Raw genomic sequence first — 13,505 nt, forward strand, 5'->3', positions numbered from 1 at the left:
GAAAGATAAAAAGTTATTTACCTCCAAAGCTCTTCTGGAAGGAGGACGTGGAAGAACATGAGGCAGAATTGATCCCGTTGGGGTTCCTCCTCGACTCGTTGGAAGAGTTTTTTGGAATTCACTGTTCGCAATCTCAGGCTCTATTTCTGAAGAAATTTCTCCTATCACTAGAATTAAACAAAATTACTTAAAATATAGAACATTATTAAAAGAAGGCTCTTGGACTGAGCTGAAAAATTTAATCCAAAGAAGAAAAAAAAAGATGGTCTCAAAATTTACAAGTATTTATGAATAAAATGGTCACAATTTATGAAGACTAGAGAAGTCTTTTAAAAGTGTGAGCAATAAAACTATAAGAAAAAGCTATCTTGATGATTAAAGCATACATCTTGTTTTTCAAAATAAATTAAAATAATATATGCACAAAATATATTTTACAATTAATTTTAAAAAGAGATTTCAGAAGAACTCGATGCTATATATTTCACCAATGAAGAAAAAAGATGTTTGTTTAAACAATAACATACAGTATAACTTCGATTTAACGATTAACTCAATTTAATGATACAGTTCACAGGTCCAGATTTGACTGTATTAAGTGTCTATGCTCCTCGATTTAACAATAACTTTTTCCAGTCCCTTGACATTCGATAAATTGAGGTTATACTGTAACATTCGATAAATTGAGGTTATACTGTATAGCTAATACAAGCATGGGTGCAAGTATGGTGATGTGTTCAAGACGGAAAATATTTTCAGCCCCCCTCCCCCGCCCGCATGCGGACTTAAATTTGTGTATAAATGTTGTAGATTTTAATAATGCCAGTTTTGGAATCTGTGTTTGATTTAAAATTTAATCCTTTAAATTGCAATATTTAAGCGTTTTGGCATCATAATTCCAAAAAACCTAATATCCGGCAATAAGGGGGGGGGGGGGGTCTGGGGGCTCTCCCCCAGACATTTTTCCAAATTTGAGTCCAAAAAACGCTATGGTAGGCCATTTTGATAAAGTTCCGGGAAAGGAGGGGTTCAGGGACTCTTATATCAATTATTTCAAACTGATAGTCCGAAAATCAAAATATTGGGCAACCTTCAAATAATATTAGGGAAAGAGGTGGGGAGGCGCTCTGGGCTCTCCCCGAAATTGTAGCTTTAAAAACGAAATTGTACTCCATCTTTCATAACATTTGTACTCCCTTTTGAATGCACTATTGAAGGGATGGAGTTCAGGAACCCTCCTTCAGCAATATTTCGAAATTGAAGTTCAAAAAACGCAATTTTAGACGATGTTGGATAATGTTAGGGGTAAAAGCGTTCGCAGCTCCCCACCATAAGTTTTTTATCGATAGTAAACATTTTTATTGTCGCAATAAAATCGCTTAGGACATAAGATTTTTACTTTTGCAACATAAATCAGTTATGATCGGAAAGTCTACCCAAGGTAGCGCCAACAAAGCACAAAAGAAGGAAAGGTGTGGGAAGGGTATGGGCGACTAATGATAATGAACTGGCACCATTCCCCCCCCCACAGTCTTCATTTGAAAAAGAATTCTTTTATAAGATAGCAGGTGGTGAAATTAGCAATAAAAAAAGCTTCAGTGAAGTAGATATATTTTTTGAACAAGGTACCCTTTCCAATATTCATTAATTTAAAAAAAAGTAAGGGGAACTGAATCCCAACCCCAGGCAGGGTCCCCGAATCGCATCCCTCTTAAGGCACTCAAATATAGCCTAAAGTGGCGCTTTAAATATTTCAGCATCAAAATATTTTCGCTCTGAGTTCACTACAAATGTCCTAAATTTCAATTTTTAAGGCTTCAGTTCCTATTTTTTTTTGTAGGAATAGTACCCCCCTTTACCTATAAACATGACTTATGACCGCCTAAAAAGTTCTAATACTTTGATTTCGGAAACTTTTTGAAAGAATCTTCCAACACCCTTCCCCTTAAGTCATCCAAACATAGCCCAAAACAAAGCTCTAAAAATTTCAGAAATGGAAATATTTCGGGCTGGGGTGCGGAATACCCCCCCTCCCTTCCATTGTGTTTACTAAACGCAGTGTAAGTTTTTGTTTAAGATTTATTTTTCTATTGAGAAAGCAACTCCCCTCCACACATTGCCATAGACAACCCAAAGTTTTAAGATCTCAATTTCGAAAATGTTTCGAGAAAGGCCCCTGAATTCCCTAACTCTTAACTCACTCAAAAATAGCCAAAATAATATTTCAATACTTCAGCACGGAGAAATTTTCGGGGACAGAGACCCCCCCCCCCCCCGAACTCCTTCCCCTAAGTTCACTAAATTCGACTTCAATTTGCGGTTTCCACTTTTCATCACCGAAGATTTAAGAATTTAAATTATAAATTTATTGAGATAAAGGCTTCCAATTCCCTCTTCTTCAGTCTTCCTAAGATTACCTAAAACTGAGTTTCGAATACTTCAGCTTTGAATATTTTTTGGGGAAAAGGAACCCCGAACCCAAAGACGGTCTAAAGTTGCGCTTTTAAGACTCCAGTTTCGGAATTTCGCCCAAAGAGAGCCCCCTCCCTCCCTCCCTCTTGACATTGCCAAAGACAGCCTAAAAGTTCTAAGACTTTAATTACAAACCCTTTCCGGGAGAGGGTCCCAAATGCCTTTTCATTTAAGTCATTTAAGTATAGCCTCAAATAGTTCTAATACATCAGCTACAAAACATTTTCATGTTAGAACACCAAAACCTTATATCATAAATTCACCAAAGATTGCCTAAATTAGTGTTTTTAAGACTCCAGTTTGATTTTTTTTTTAAACTTCCCCCTCCCCACTTTTACATCATTAAAGAGAGCCTAAAACTTTTTGACTTTTAAATTTTTAAGAGTTTTGCAGAGGAGAAATGTCGAACCACTCCGAGCTTCAAAAAAAAATGGTTTTCAATTCATTTTCGATATTTTATGCTGGATCCTTGAGTAGCCCCCCCCCTCTCAGATTGTCCAAAATATAAACGTTTTAAGGCCTCAGTATCGTGGGTCAATTTGCGGACTTACCCTCTTTGCAAGAGCAGTGTTTTTTTCACAAACTCGTGCTGCCTTTATTTTTCTCCTTTCCTTTCTCTCCCCCTCCCCATATTTCTATTCTAGCAAGTATTAGATTCAATGACATTGGAATTTAGTGATTCCTCAAGTCTTTGTCAAAAATGCAGGAACGGTTGCCCATCGGTGTTTCCAACCAGCTTGAAATTTTTCCTCGATTATTTCCAAAATTCCCAATTTCATTAAAGTATAAAAAATCCCTGAGTTTCCGTTTTACCTGGTATGCGGATGCCCTTTGCTGTGGCGAAAACATTTCATCTAGTCAGCAATCACTCTCATTCGGTGGTTCAGATTCAACTCTTAAGACATTTTAAGAGCGTACATAGCTTTCATAAATGCGTGTAAAGTTTGCAAAAAAAAAAAACACGCGCAAATGAAAAAAAAACGAAAAGATGATCGAAAATAGCATAAGAAAAGGCTAAGTTTTCAATAAGAGCCGATTATTTCGAAAAATCAGGAAGAATAGCGAGCAACTCCTCGGTCTGCAATGCAGTGAGTTTGAAATAACACCAGCTATACCTAAAAAAAAGACAAACGGCGCGAGTCGAAAAGTCACTCCTCCAAAAGCACGTTACAAACAAAACAAGCCCATGGCGGAAAACCGAGAGAATGTCGATGTAAATTCGTGGTTATGAACGGTCCAGTAATATATTAAAGCATATTTTTCAAACACTCAAATTTTCTTTTTTAAGTAAAAACTTAAAGAAAGTCAGCGAATTTATTTCCGTCCCGACCTCAGTCTCGGAAATTTTGTCCAAGACGGAAATCCGTCCTGAGACGGAAGGTCCTGCACCCATGAATACAAGTATGAAAGAAAAAAAAAGAACCAAAAAATTTTAGGACATAATTAAGTATGTTGTAATATCTCTATTATGCGATCTCATTGATATAATTAACGTATATTGATTTATTAAAAACACACACACAAACAGGGTTTTGCTTTGATGACATAACTTCTAACTAAAAATGCACTAATTACATAAAACATCAGCAAAAATATTTGGAGAAAATACAGTAGAATCTCAAAAATCCGCAGTAATCAGGGCTCACGCCACCTCGGATTACTGAAAATTGATTATCTAAAAAATTCTTCCAGATAAAAATTTTACAGTTTGAGGCCAAAAAAGTTAAATTTTGTATTTTTTGACTTTTTATTTTTACTTCAAACTTCCAATATCTTAACCCTGCATCTGATTTTGAAAATTTTTGCAATTGGAAGTATATATCTAGGACTAACAGTTGCAAAAATAAAGGTCTGGTCTTGCAGGTTAAAACAGAACATATATGCTTGCAAGCATATGTGTGTATCTCGCAAAAAAACACAAAAACGGTTAGATGGTTTAAATTTCATTGTGCAGCATCATGTGCCTTCTTTTAGGCTGTGATCAATTATGCCATAAGGCAGGATTTCATGTTCTTTGTTTCAAATCAATGATAGTTTTACGTGTCAAGTTTTCATCTACAAGGCACATCCTAATCCATATTTCGAAGTCGAAGAATATTTTGCGCCACTTAGGGAGTATTGACACCAACCGTTCAGTGCATTTTTTATTGTTTACTGTATGCAGTTAAAAAATTTTAACAGTAGCAAAGGATTTTTGTTTTCTGTTTTAATGAAAACCATATTTTGGGAACTAACAAATTTATTCGGGAATATTAAATAAGCACGAATAAAGCGGAACCTTGAACTTTTGAGACTCTACTCTATAATGAATTGTGACTATTGTGACAGATTTTATTAAACTTTTGAAATTTAGATCTAAGTAATACAACTTTCTTATAACTCTTTTCATACACAGAGCGTAACTAGGGGTTGGCAGGAGTGGCTCTTGCCAGGGGTGCAGCAGCCAGGGGAGCGGCATTTCAACCGATTGAAAAAAAATAAAAAAAATTAAGGTTTTTTAAAATTATTATTATAGAATTTGAAAAATGCTTTAAAAAATGAAAAAAAAAAAAAAAAAAACTCGCAAGAAAAAGAGCTAGAGACACATACATAGCATCTACTGAGATGGAACATTGGGCATCATTAAAAACAATTCTAAAAAATAAAAAAAATTACAATACTGCCTCCTATTTGTCAAACCAACAAATCAAAAAATGTTCCAAAAAAAAAACCACTTTTTTTTTGGTGGTCTCAATGACCTCCGGTGACTTAACATGTGGGCGACCCTCCGAGGGGAGGGGGGGGGGGGGCAATTTCTTGAGTTTGCTAGGGGCGCTAGATCCCATAGTTATGCTACTGTTCGTACATCAGGATTTTTATATCACTTGAGAAGCAATAGCAAAACACCATCAGCTGTAAATATTTCATAAACTAGATTTTCCTCCATCAGTGTTGAAAATTTTCCAAAAATTTCATTGAAAAAAAAAGTGTTAACTATTTTTAAGAATCATTAATTTATTTTCTTGCTTTGAAATTCAATTGAAAATGATAATGTTAAATAATTATTTTTCCAACTTGGCTCATAGCATTAATTGCTATTCAGGAAAAGGCTGAACAGACTCATAATCAAATTCCAACTTGCATTCTTAAAAAAAATTACCAGAATACTTGGATTCAGTAGTTTGTGCTACTTCTGATAGTGATGGAGCTTTACTGCTGCTGATGCTATTAGGACTAGGAAACCCTCCAACAGCAGGACCAGTTGGTGTAGAGGCACTGGATGCACTTGGGCTGAAGATACTGAACACATCAGAATCAGCTTTGCTACAGAAATTATAAAAAGCACAACTATAAGATACGTCAACACATAAATTTCTCCGATCTTTTCAGTTGCTATCAGAAAAACTTACAGTGAAAACTTAGATTTCATTTTATGACCTTCAATTTACCTTGAAGGTCATAAAATGAAATCTATGTAATTACAGGAAAGGTTTTTTAGAAAATAACTTAAAACAGAATGTTTTGCTAAAACTTAAAGCAATATGAAAGCATTGAGAAAACACTTAACATCTTTCTTTATAGTTAATTTAATAAGTTCTCTTTTAGCAAAAGAATAATTGGGAAAAAAAGAATGAAAAGAAAATACTAGAATAAAGCATACTTTAAAGGATTTGACATAGAAATAGAACGTTTAAGAGGACCCTCATCTGGTGTTGATGCTGTGCTGCTTGCAGGTCTATTTACCTAAATATACAAAAAAATAATAAGACCACACATGATATAAGACTAACAACAAACTACAAAATATATCTTAATTTCTTTTTTTTTTTTTTGTGGGAATTACTTAGCATAATTTTTTTACCCTGAATACATTTTTTAAATTAAACCTTCATGTTCTTCTTTTTTGATATTACAGGTAAATATTTAGATAAGTCAATAAAAAGGTTTTCAACTTCAATGTCTAAATTCCATACCTGCCAACCTCCGAGAAAAAAAATCCGGAAGATTTTTTATATTTTTATCCACAAGATTTTAGCGCAAAATAAAATCAAACAGCACACCTACCCTCTTTACATTTAACAATATATTAGTTATGAATTTCATATCAATTGAAATTACTTTCGTTTAGTAAATATTACTTTTATTGCTTTCTTTAAAAGTTTGGAAATAACATTTGTTACTCATCTTAAAAAAAGAATGAAGCAAAAACAGCTCGAATTGAGAGAACGAGAAGATAATTGGCGCCGAAATTGTGCCCCTAGTTGCCCGTCGCGACGCTTGCTTTGATTGGATCCCGATGAAGTCATGCGCTGTATCACTCGGTGACGTCATAATCTTGCCTCGCTTCTTAACCTGCCATTCTCTTACGGCAACCTTTCCTTGGCTACTTGGCCTAAAACGCGGTGCCGCGTTCCACAAAAGTATCGTTAGCGCCAAAATTGGCGAGATAATTATTTTTCCTACAAAACGTGAAAAATCCGGAAGATTTTGCTCATAACCGGAAAAACGGAAAAGGACATAAAAATCCGTAAAACTTCCGGGAAATCCGGAAGGGTTGGCAGGTATGAAATTCCATTAATTTAATCTTTATTTTGAATTTTGATTAATTGGATTTTTCTACTCTTAGAGAAAAGTTAAAGGTATAGATATTAATAAGAGAAAAATAATAAATAAAATATTCCAACTTATTCACTTATCAACTTACAGTTCGCTGAGGATCTGGAGATAAGGAAAATGTTCCTACAGTGGCAATAAGCTCATCAATGCTTGCACTCATCCCTGTACTATTACTTACAGGCTTTATTTCAATATGTATCTTCCTTTCTTTCTCTTCTTCATCTGAAAATGAGGAAAAGCATTTTACAAAACAAGAAAGAATCTATGAAAAATGCTCAAAAATTCTTTAGACTGAAATTATGACTACAAATGAATACTCCTCACACTCTAAAATGAAATTATTTAAAAAAAACAAATGACAATTTGTACTTCTGTTGATTATAAGTTTCTTTCATGGATGAATCTGTTTTCTAGCCGCTCTTCCTCCCCTTACTCTGCTTTAATGATGAGCAGAGAAACATTTTTACACCAAAAAGATAAGCAAAAATAAAGCTTTAAAGTTGCTTGCATAAAAAATTAAATAAAGATTATATTTAAATTTTTTAGCATTTTTTTCATTAATTTTATGCATATGCAGCTTTAATAGTTAAATCTAAATAAGAAACACTCTTTGTTAAAAGGAATCATGTATATTTTGGCAAAAAGTCATGAACATCAGTTTGTATAATGGGACAATCATTATATAAAAAAAAAAGTATATTTATACATATATGTTAAATAAATGTATCCAGTAACTAATATTTCTTGCCATTTAACTGAAATCTTGTTGCAAAAATTCAAGTGAGGGGGAAAAAAAAGAGGACAAGTAAATGTAAATTAAAAAGCAGAAACAATATCATGTTTGCTTTACAACTCAACTTTGTATAATTTTTGATGCAGCTCAATAAACTATTTTTTAAATACATTTTTAACATAATAATGCTTTGTATTTCTTGTTTTCATTCAAATAAAAATTTCTCTAAATATTAAAAATATTTGACTTTTATTCATTCAAATATTTTTATAATTTCAATATTTTAGTTACATTAATTTATTGTCTGTTTATATTTTTGGTGATGCTATTTTTTAATAATTAATAAATAATTAGCTTATAGAATATTATTAAAATATTGATTTCAGAAACTTGACCCCTCTTACAATGATATCTGAATCCACCCCTAAATCAGAGGCAATTTCGGATATAAGCTGAATGCTTTAAAAAATGGTAGAAATGTGACAAGCCATAAGGAGTGACTTTTCAATCAAAATTTTCGTAACAATTATTGAAACAAACATAACAATTAATTATTTCATTTAGAGAAAAACATATCTGGTTTTAGTAAAATTACAGAATATAGAATGTATAATACCTTTGAAAAATTTTACAAATATTTTTTATAAGGTGTAATGTGGCCTATTGAAAAATTTACATCATGTGGCACATCATATTTTTGTCCCGAGCCCTTCAATTATAAAACGCAAATAATTTTTAAAATATTTTTTCATATTAAAAATCATTATTAACATATACTCACCCGACTCATTATCAGAGCTTGAATAAAAATTATCTTTTATATCTTACACAGACTTAAGGATGAATTCATTTTACATACTTATCATTAATACGTGTGTCCATGCAACTCAAAAAAACATTCCACCATAAATTATTTTATCGTTATAGAATATTGATTTGTTTTGGTCATTTAAAAATGAAAGAGATAGGCATAAAGTTGATGTATTTTATAGGTTCAAATAATCTTGCAGAATCTAGTTGGTCCATCACTTACTTTATGTATCAAATCACAAGGAAAGTTATAGCTGCAGAGGGAAAAAAAATCAAATGCTAGTTGTTACAGCTTAATTGTTTTTAAGAGAGGGGGCAGGGGAGGAAGTTAATATGTTGATTTTTTGCATTACTAGAGCACCTTGGCTGAGATTAAGAAAATAGAAATTATTAGTAGAACATATTTTAAATTGAAATTTTTCATATAATCCCTCTGAAAATTATTGGATAGTTAGGGGGGAAAAATCATACCCGGATAAGAACAAATAAAAATTCCGGAGATACATTTAAAAAAATCTACAACAAAACATTTTAGAGCAAATGAGCAGAAGATACTTTGGATCACAATCCTAATTTAAGATACATAAAAAGACATTTGGATACATTACATTATTACATATCAAACAATCTACAACAGTGGCACCTACAAGTGGAGAGTCCAGGGGGTCCAGACCCCTCTCATAGACCTAGAATTTTTTTGATTGAATATAATCCTATGCATGTAGTGGACAAAATTATTCTAAGAAAAGATGACAATAATTTCAGATTAAATAAATAAATATATGTATATTCTTACTTTCTTTCCCGGCAAAATCAAATTGTGTATGGACATAAATTGCTCTCATTAGGGTGGTTCAAAAATATATGTAAAAAAAAGTTTCTCTTAGATAACAGGACACCCCTCAATATTTTAAGACCTGTGGATAGTAATATACTGGAAGAATTTTAGCTTCCTATTTCAACTGAAAGAGGGTACTCTACCACCTCCCCCAAACTTCATACATATGGGAAGGGGGGTTAAAAAATACATTGAACAGAAAAAACAATGCTACACATTATAATATACACTAGTAATATGCATATACATTGCAATAAAAAACCTATTTACAAAAAAAAACAGCAGGGGAAATTAAAAGTTTCTAAATTTGTGACATTTGTGGGTCATTAAGAACCCTCTTAAAATTTGAGTAATAAGCTAAAACTTTTACAGCATAATACTATTAGCAAATCTAAAAAAGTAGGGGGCGTCCTGGACTTTAGCTTAAAAGTCTTTTTGAACCACCCTAATATATATCTATAATGAAGATAATGCTTCGCTGTCTTTATTTTTAAATATGAGAAAGTTAAATATAGTCTTGTCCTTATTTCGTGTATAATAATTAAGTATTTATCTTTAATAATTAATTTTATTAATTAATATTCAGGAACAATTAAATAATTTATTTTTTATTGTTTTTTACTACTGATAATCAATAAAATCAAAAGTAAATGTTTGGCGGTGTGTTGGAATATGATATGAGAATAGTGGACCTTTGATAATGGACCCCCCCCCCCCCTTTGAAAAATTATTGTGAGAACCACTGAACTACAAGAATAGTTTTTCAGTCAAGTTCAATTGCTTAGTTAAATGTTTAGTATATTTTTTATTGCACTGAAAAATTAAATGCTATATATTAAAAAAAAAAAAAAAAATTGTTTTACAGAGGCGGAAGCAATTGGATTTCAAAATGTGTAAAAAATTGGGACATGTGTAAAAAACATTGATATTACATCATACACTTTAAGCCTAAATCATAAAAGTTGGCAAGTATAAAACAAGCACTTAAAAATATTTTAAATAAAGGATACAGTCTTGATTTCGTTCTTGAGGCCTTATTGTAAAACCTTCAGCATCAATTTGAGGACTAGTCTAAAGATGACCAGAAAACAAGAAAAAGGTTATTGTGAACTAAATAAGTAATTATAACAATACTGGAACTATTTTTTAAAAAAAACTAAAACAAAACAATACTTACAGCTACACCATTTTGAGAATCCCTGAGAAGAAGAGGAGATAAGGGTAAGTGATTGTGTTATGAATAGAAAAATAGAAGCAATTCAACAACATTTACACCATAAAATAATCTGAGACGAATAAGGTAGACCATATTCCTAAGTTATAAATCAAAGAATTTTTATCCCTATAAATAGACAAGCTCCTTAGTTTTGAAGAAATTTAACAGAGATAAAAACTATCACTAAATTACTATAGTTACCATAAAGCTAACCTGGCAGTTATAATGCTGTCATTAGGACCTATCTAGCCTTCACAATGCTGCCAGGTTAGGCTTACCTAAACTTTAGAAAAACATTACACTGAAAATAATTGAATACAGTACTACCTTGTTTAAGAGACACCTCTATTTAAGGGACATTTGTTCTTGTCCCAGTTCCTTTGAATAGGAACCTTCATGCATTTGCTTCTCACTAAAAGAAACTTTTCAGACATTCACAAAGATATTTTTTTTTAATAATGCAAAAATGCATTTGAATTCAAGGTTAACTTTTTGTCCAAAAATTAACTAGTAAAGTTTGCCTTGACATTAAAATGCAAAGAAACAAATATACATGCTCTTAAATTCTTGCTTAGACCTACATTCATACTTTTCCCTCTCGTCAATTTCTTCATATGGGCTAAGCCCCAACAGATAGCCCCGATGTTTAAATTATTAAGTTCATTTTGGTTTAAATACACAATAGTAATATTTTGCAGTTAATTTTCCCACAGTAAACTGTGTTATGAAATCATGCAATGTAGACTTTTTTGGAATTAAACCAGTAATAAGTTCAATAAAACAATGGATTTTATTTTATGGAATTCCCACTCCCTGGTTATGATGTCCATGAGTATATATGGGGCGGAATATTTCTGGTTCCAACAAGATGGTGCCCTTTATCATACAACACATAAGGCAAAAATTCAACAGTCCCTTTGACTAAGAAAGAATGGTCCGCAACATCCCAGACGAATCCACTTTATTAATTTGTGTGGTCATACATCATAGCATATAAAATCTGATTTGAGCAAATTCAAAAATAAAATTTAAAAGATATGGCAGTGTATGGGCTGCATGTGATGTAGCTAGCTAGAAAAGAAAAAGGCGGAATTATTCCGAAGCATTTACTACAAAATTACTCAATGATTGCTACTTTAAGGGGTCGCTGAAATATATCAGTCGATACATATCATGATATATCTCACAATATATATCTAATATTTATTTTGAAAATATCATGATATTTTGATATTTATTTTTTCAACTACTGTATTTTCAATGTAAAAATCATAGTATTGTTGTTTATTGTTAAAAATAACCCAAAAGTTATGTACTATATTTTTATGATGTACTAGCAGTACCCGCACAGAGATGCCCGTGCTAAAAATTTAATGGAAGTCCGTTGAATAAAAAAAATTAACGCCCCTTCCCCCTTTGATGTGAAATGATCATTTTTCTTTGTATAAAATGCATACACACCTTTTCAAAAAAAAAAAAAAAAAACATTAAAGTTTCTTTGGAATTTAAAACTTTTCGTCAAATCATTAAATTAGATTTCCAGTTGCTTTAAAACTCTATTTAGTGAGTGAAGCAGTTTCTACTGCAATTTAAAATATTTCAACAAATAAACAAAAAGAGACATCAAATAATATTTTTCAAATGTAAAAATAATTCTGCAACTCTATTGTTTATGGCCAAATTCGCCCAGCAACCACGCTATCATAATCCATCATTCTAGTGAAAAAAAACATCCTGTGGAACATTCAAAAATCATCTTAAGAAAAAAAGAGAATGTACATTTCACTCTGATAGAAACAAAGCAAAAGTTTCTTTTCTTTCAAAACAAATCGCCAAAACAATGAATTACCTTTATGGTTGCTTTAAAACAATAATCCTAGATTGAACTGCTCAGCGCCTAACGTGCCCAGCGACCACGCTACCGGAACCAAGCTCTTTTGTGAGTGAAGCGGATGTTTTTTCTTTGGCAATAATAAATGTTTCGCCAAACAAACAAAAAAGTATGAAATCACAATAACTGTAGCTTTCTAATATACTTTCAAGAAATTAAAATGCAAAAGATGGATTTTGAAAGCGTAACCATGGAAACACGAAATAAAATAAGTTTAAGAAATTAAATGCAAAATAAGGAAAGAAACAATGGATTCAAAAAGCGTAACCGTGGAAACGAGAAAATAAAATGGTTGACAACCTGAATCAAAATAACATATTTCAAACTTTATTTAAAGACACTTGTAACTTTTTTCGACCATAGGTCAAAAGAGATCTGGAGTAAAAAATGTGGCTTTTTCCAATGGTGTCAAAAAGAAAACTATGGGATAATTCCTTCGTTTTTATTGATAGACTTAATGAAAAAAGTAGTGCCCAAATTTCAGCTAAGCCTAAAAAAGTTCGAGCTAAAAACGCAAATTACTCCCACCGTAATTAAGTTGGAGCATTGAAACATTGTTCAGAACGCAGATAATTCTACCCTTTTCAAGGATATATAATATTAATATGTGCAAGTAATTTTTCACTCCCATATTCGGGAATTTGTAAAATTTGGGTCTAAATTGAAATAAAAAAAGAACTATTTATCGGATTTTTTCGAATTATAGCCTATGTCACTCAGTAAGAAAGGACCTTTCAAATAGTGAGGGAATTTTTCAAATAGGTGCAGTGGTTTTTTGGAAATTTCCTCGAACATATAAACACACAAAAATTTGCCCTTTCTCTTTATAATATTAGTATAGATTAATAAATCAGTAATATAACAAAGTACTATAATATTCCTTTTTTATTTTATATTCATAAATTTGTTAGTAATGTAACAGTTTTAATTCACATAAAAAGTGCCTAAT

General features: G+C 31.9%; 1 protein-coding gene across 5 annotated transcripts in view; it reads right to left on the minus strand.

Moving 5' to 3' along the window:
- The window catches only part of LOC129219703 (F-BAR domain only protein 2-like), an 88,950-nt gene that overhangs the window by 25,477 nt on the left and 49,968 nt on the right, over window positions 1-13,505 (minus strand). For all 5 annotated transcript variants that reach the window (XM_054853989.1, XM_054853988.1, XM_054853987.1 and 2 more), the window contains 7 exons: window positions 10,627-10,648; window positions 10,460-10,520; window positions 8,583-8,624; window positions 7,157-7,290; window positions 6,113-6,195; window positions 5,612-5,775; window positions 22-167 (listed from right to left, as the gene is read on the minus strand). In XM_054853989.1, the coding sequence (XP_054709964.1) occupies window positions 22-167; window positions 5,612-5,775; window positions 6,113-6,195; window positions 7,157-7,290; window positions 8,583-8,624; window positions 10,460-10,520; window positions 10,627-10,648 (652 nt within the window). The remainder of the gene's footprint in view (window positions 1-21; window positions 168-5,611; window positions 5,776-6,112; window positions 6,196-7,156; window positions 7,291-8,582; window positions 8,625-10,459; window positions 10,521-10,626; window positions 10,649-13,505) is intronic.

This window comes from Uloborus diversus, chromosome 4 (assembly GCF_026930045.1).
Source record: "Uloborus diversus isolate 005 chromosome 4, Udiv.v.3.1, whole genome shotgun sequence".
In the NCBI taxonomy this organism is placed as follows: domain Eukaryota; kingdom Metazoa; phylum Arthropoda; class Arachnida; order Araneae; family Uloboridae; genus Uloborus; species Uloborus diversus.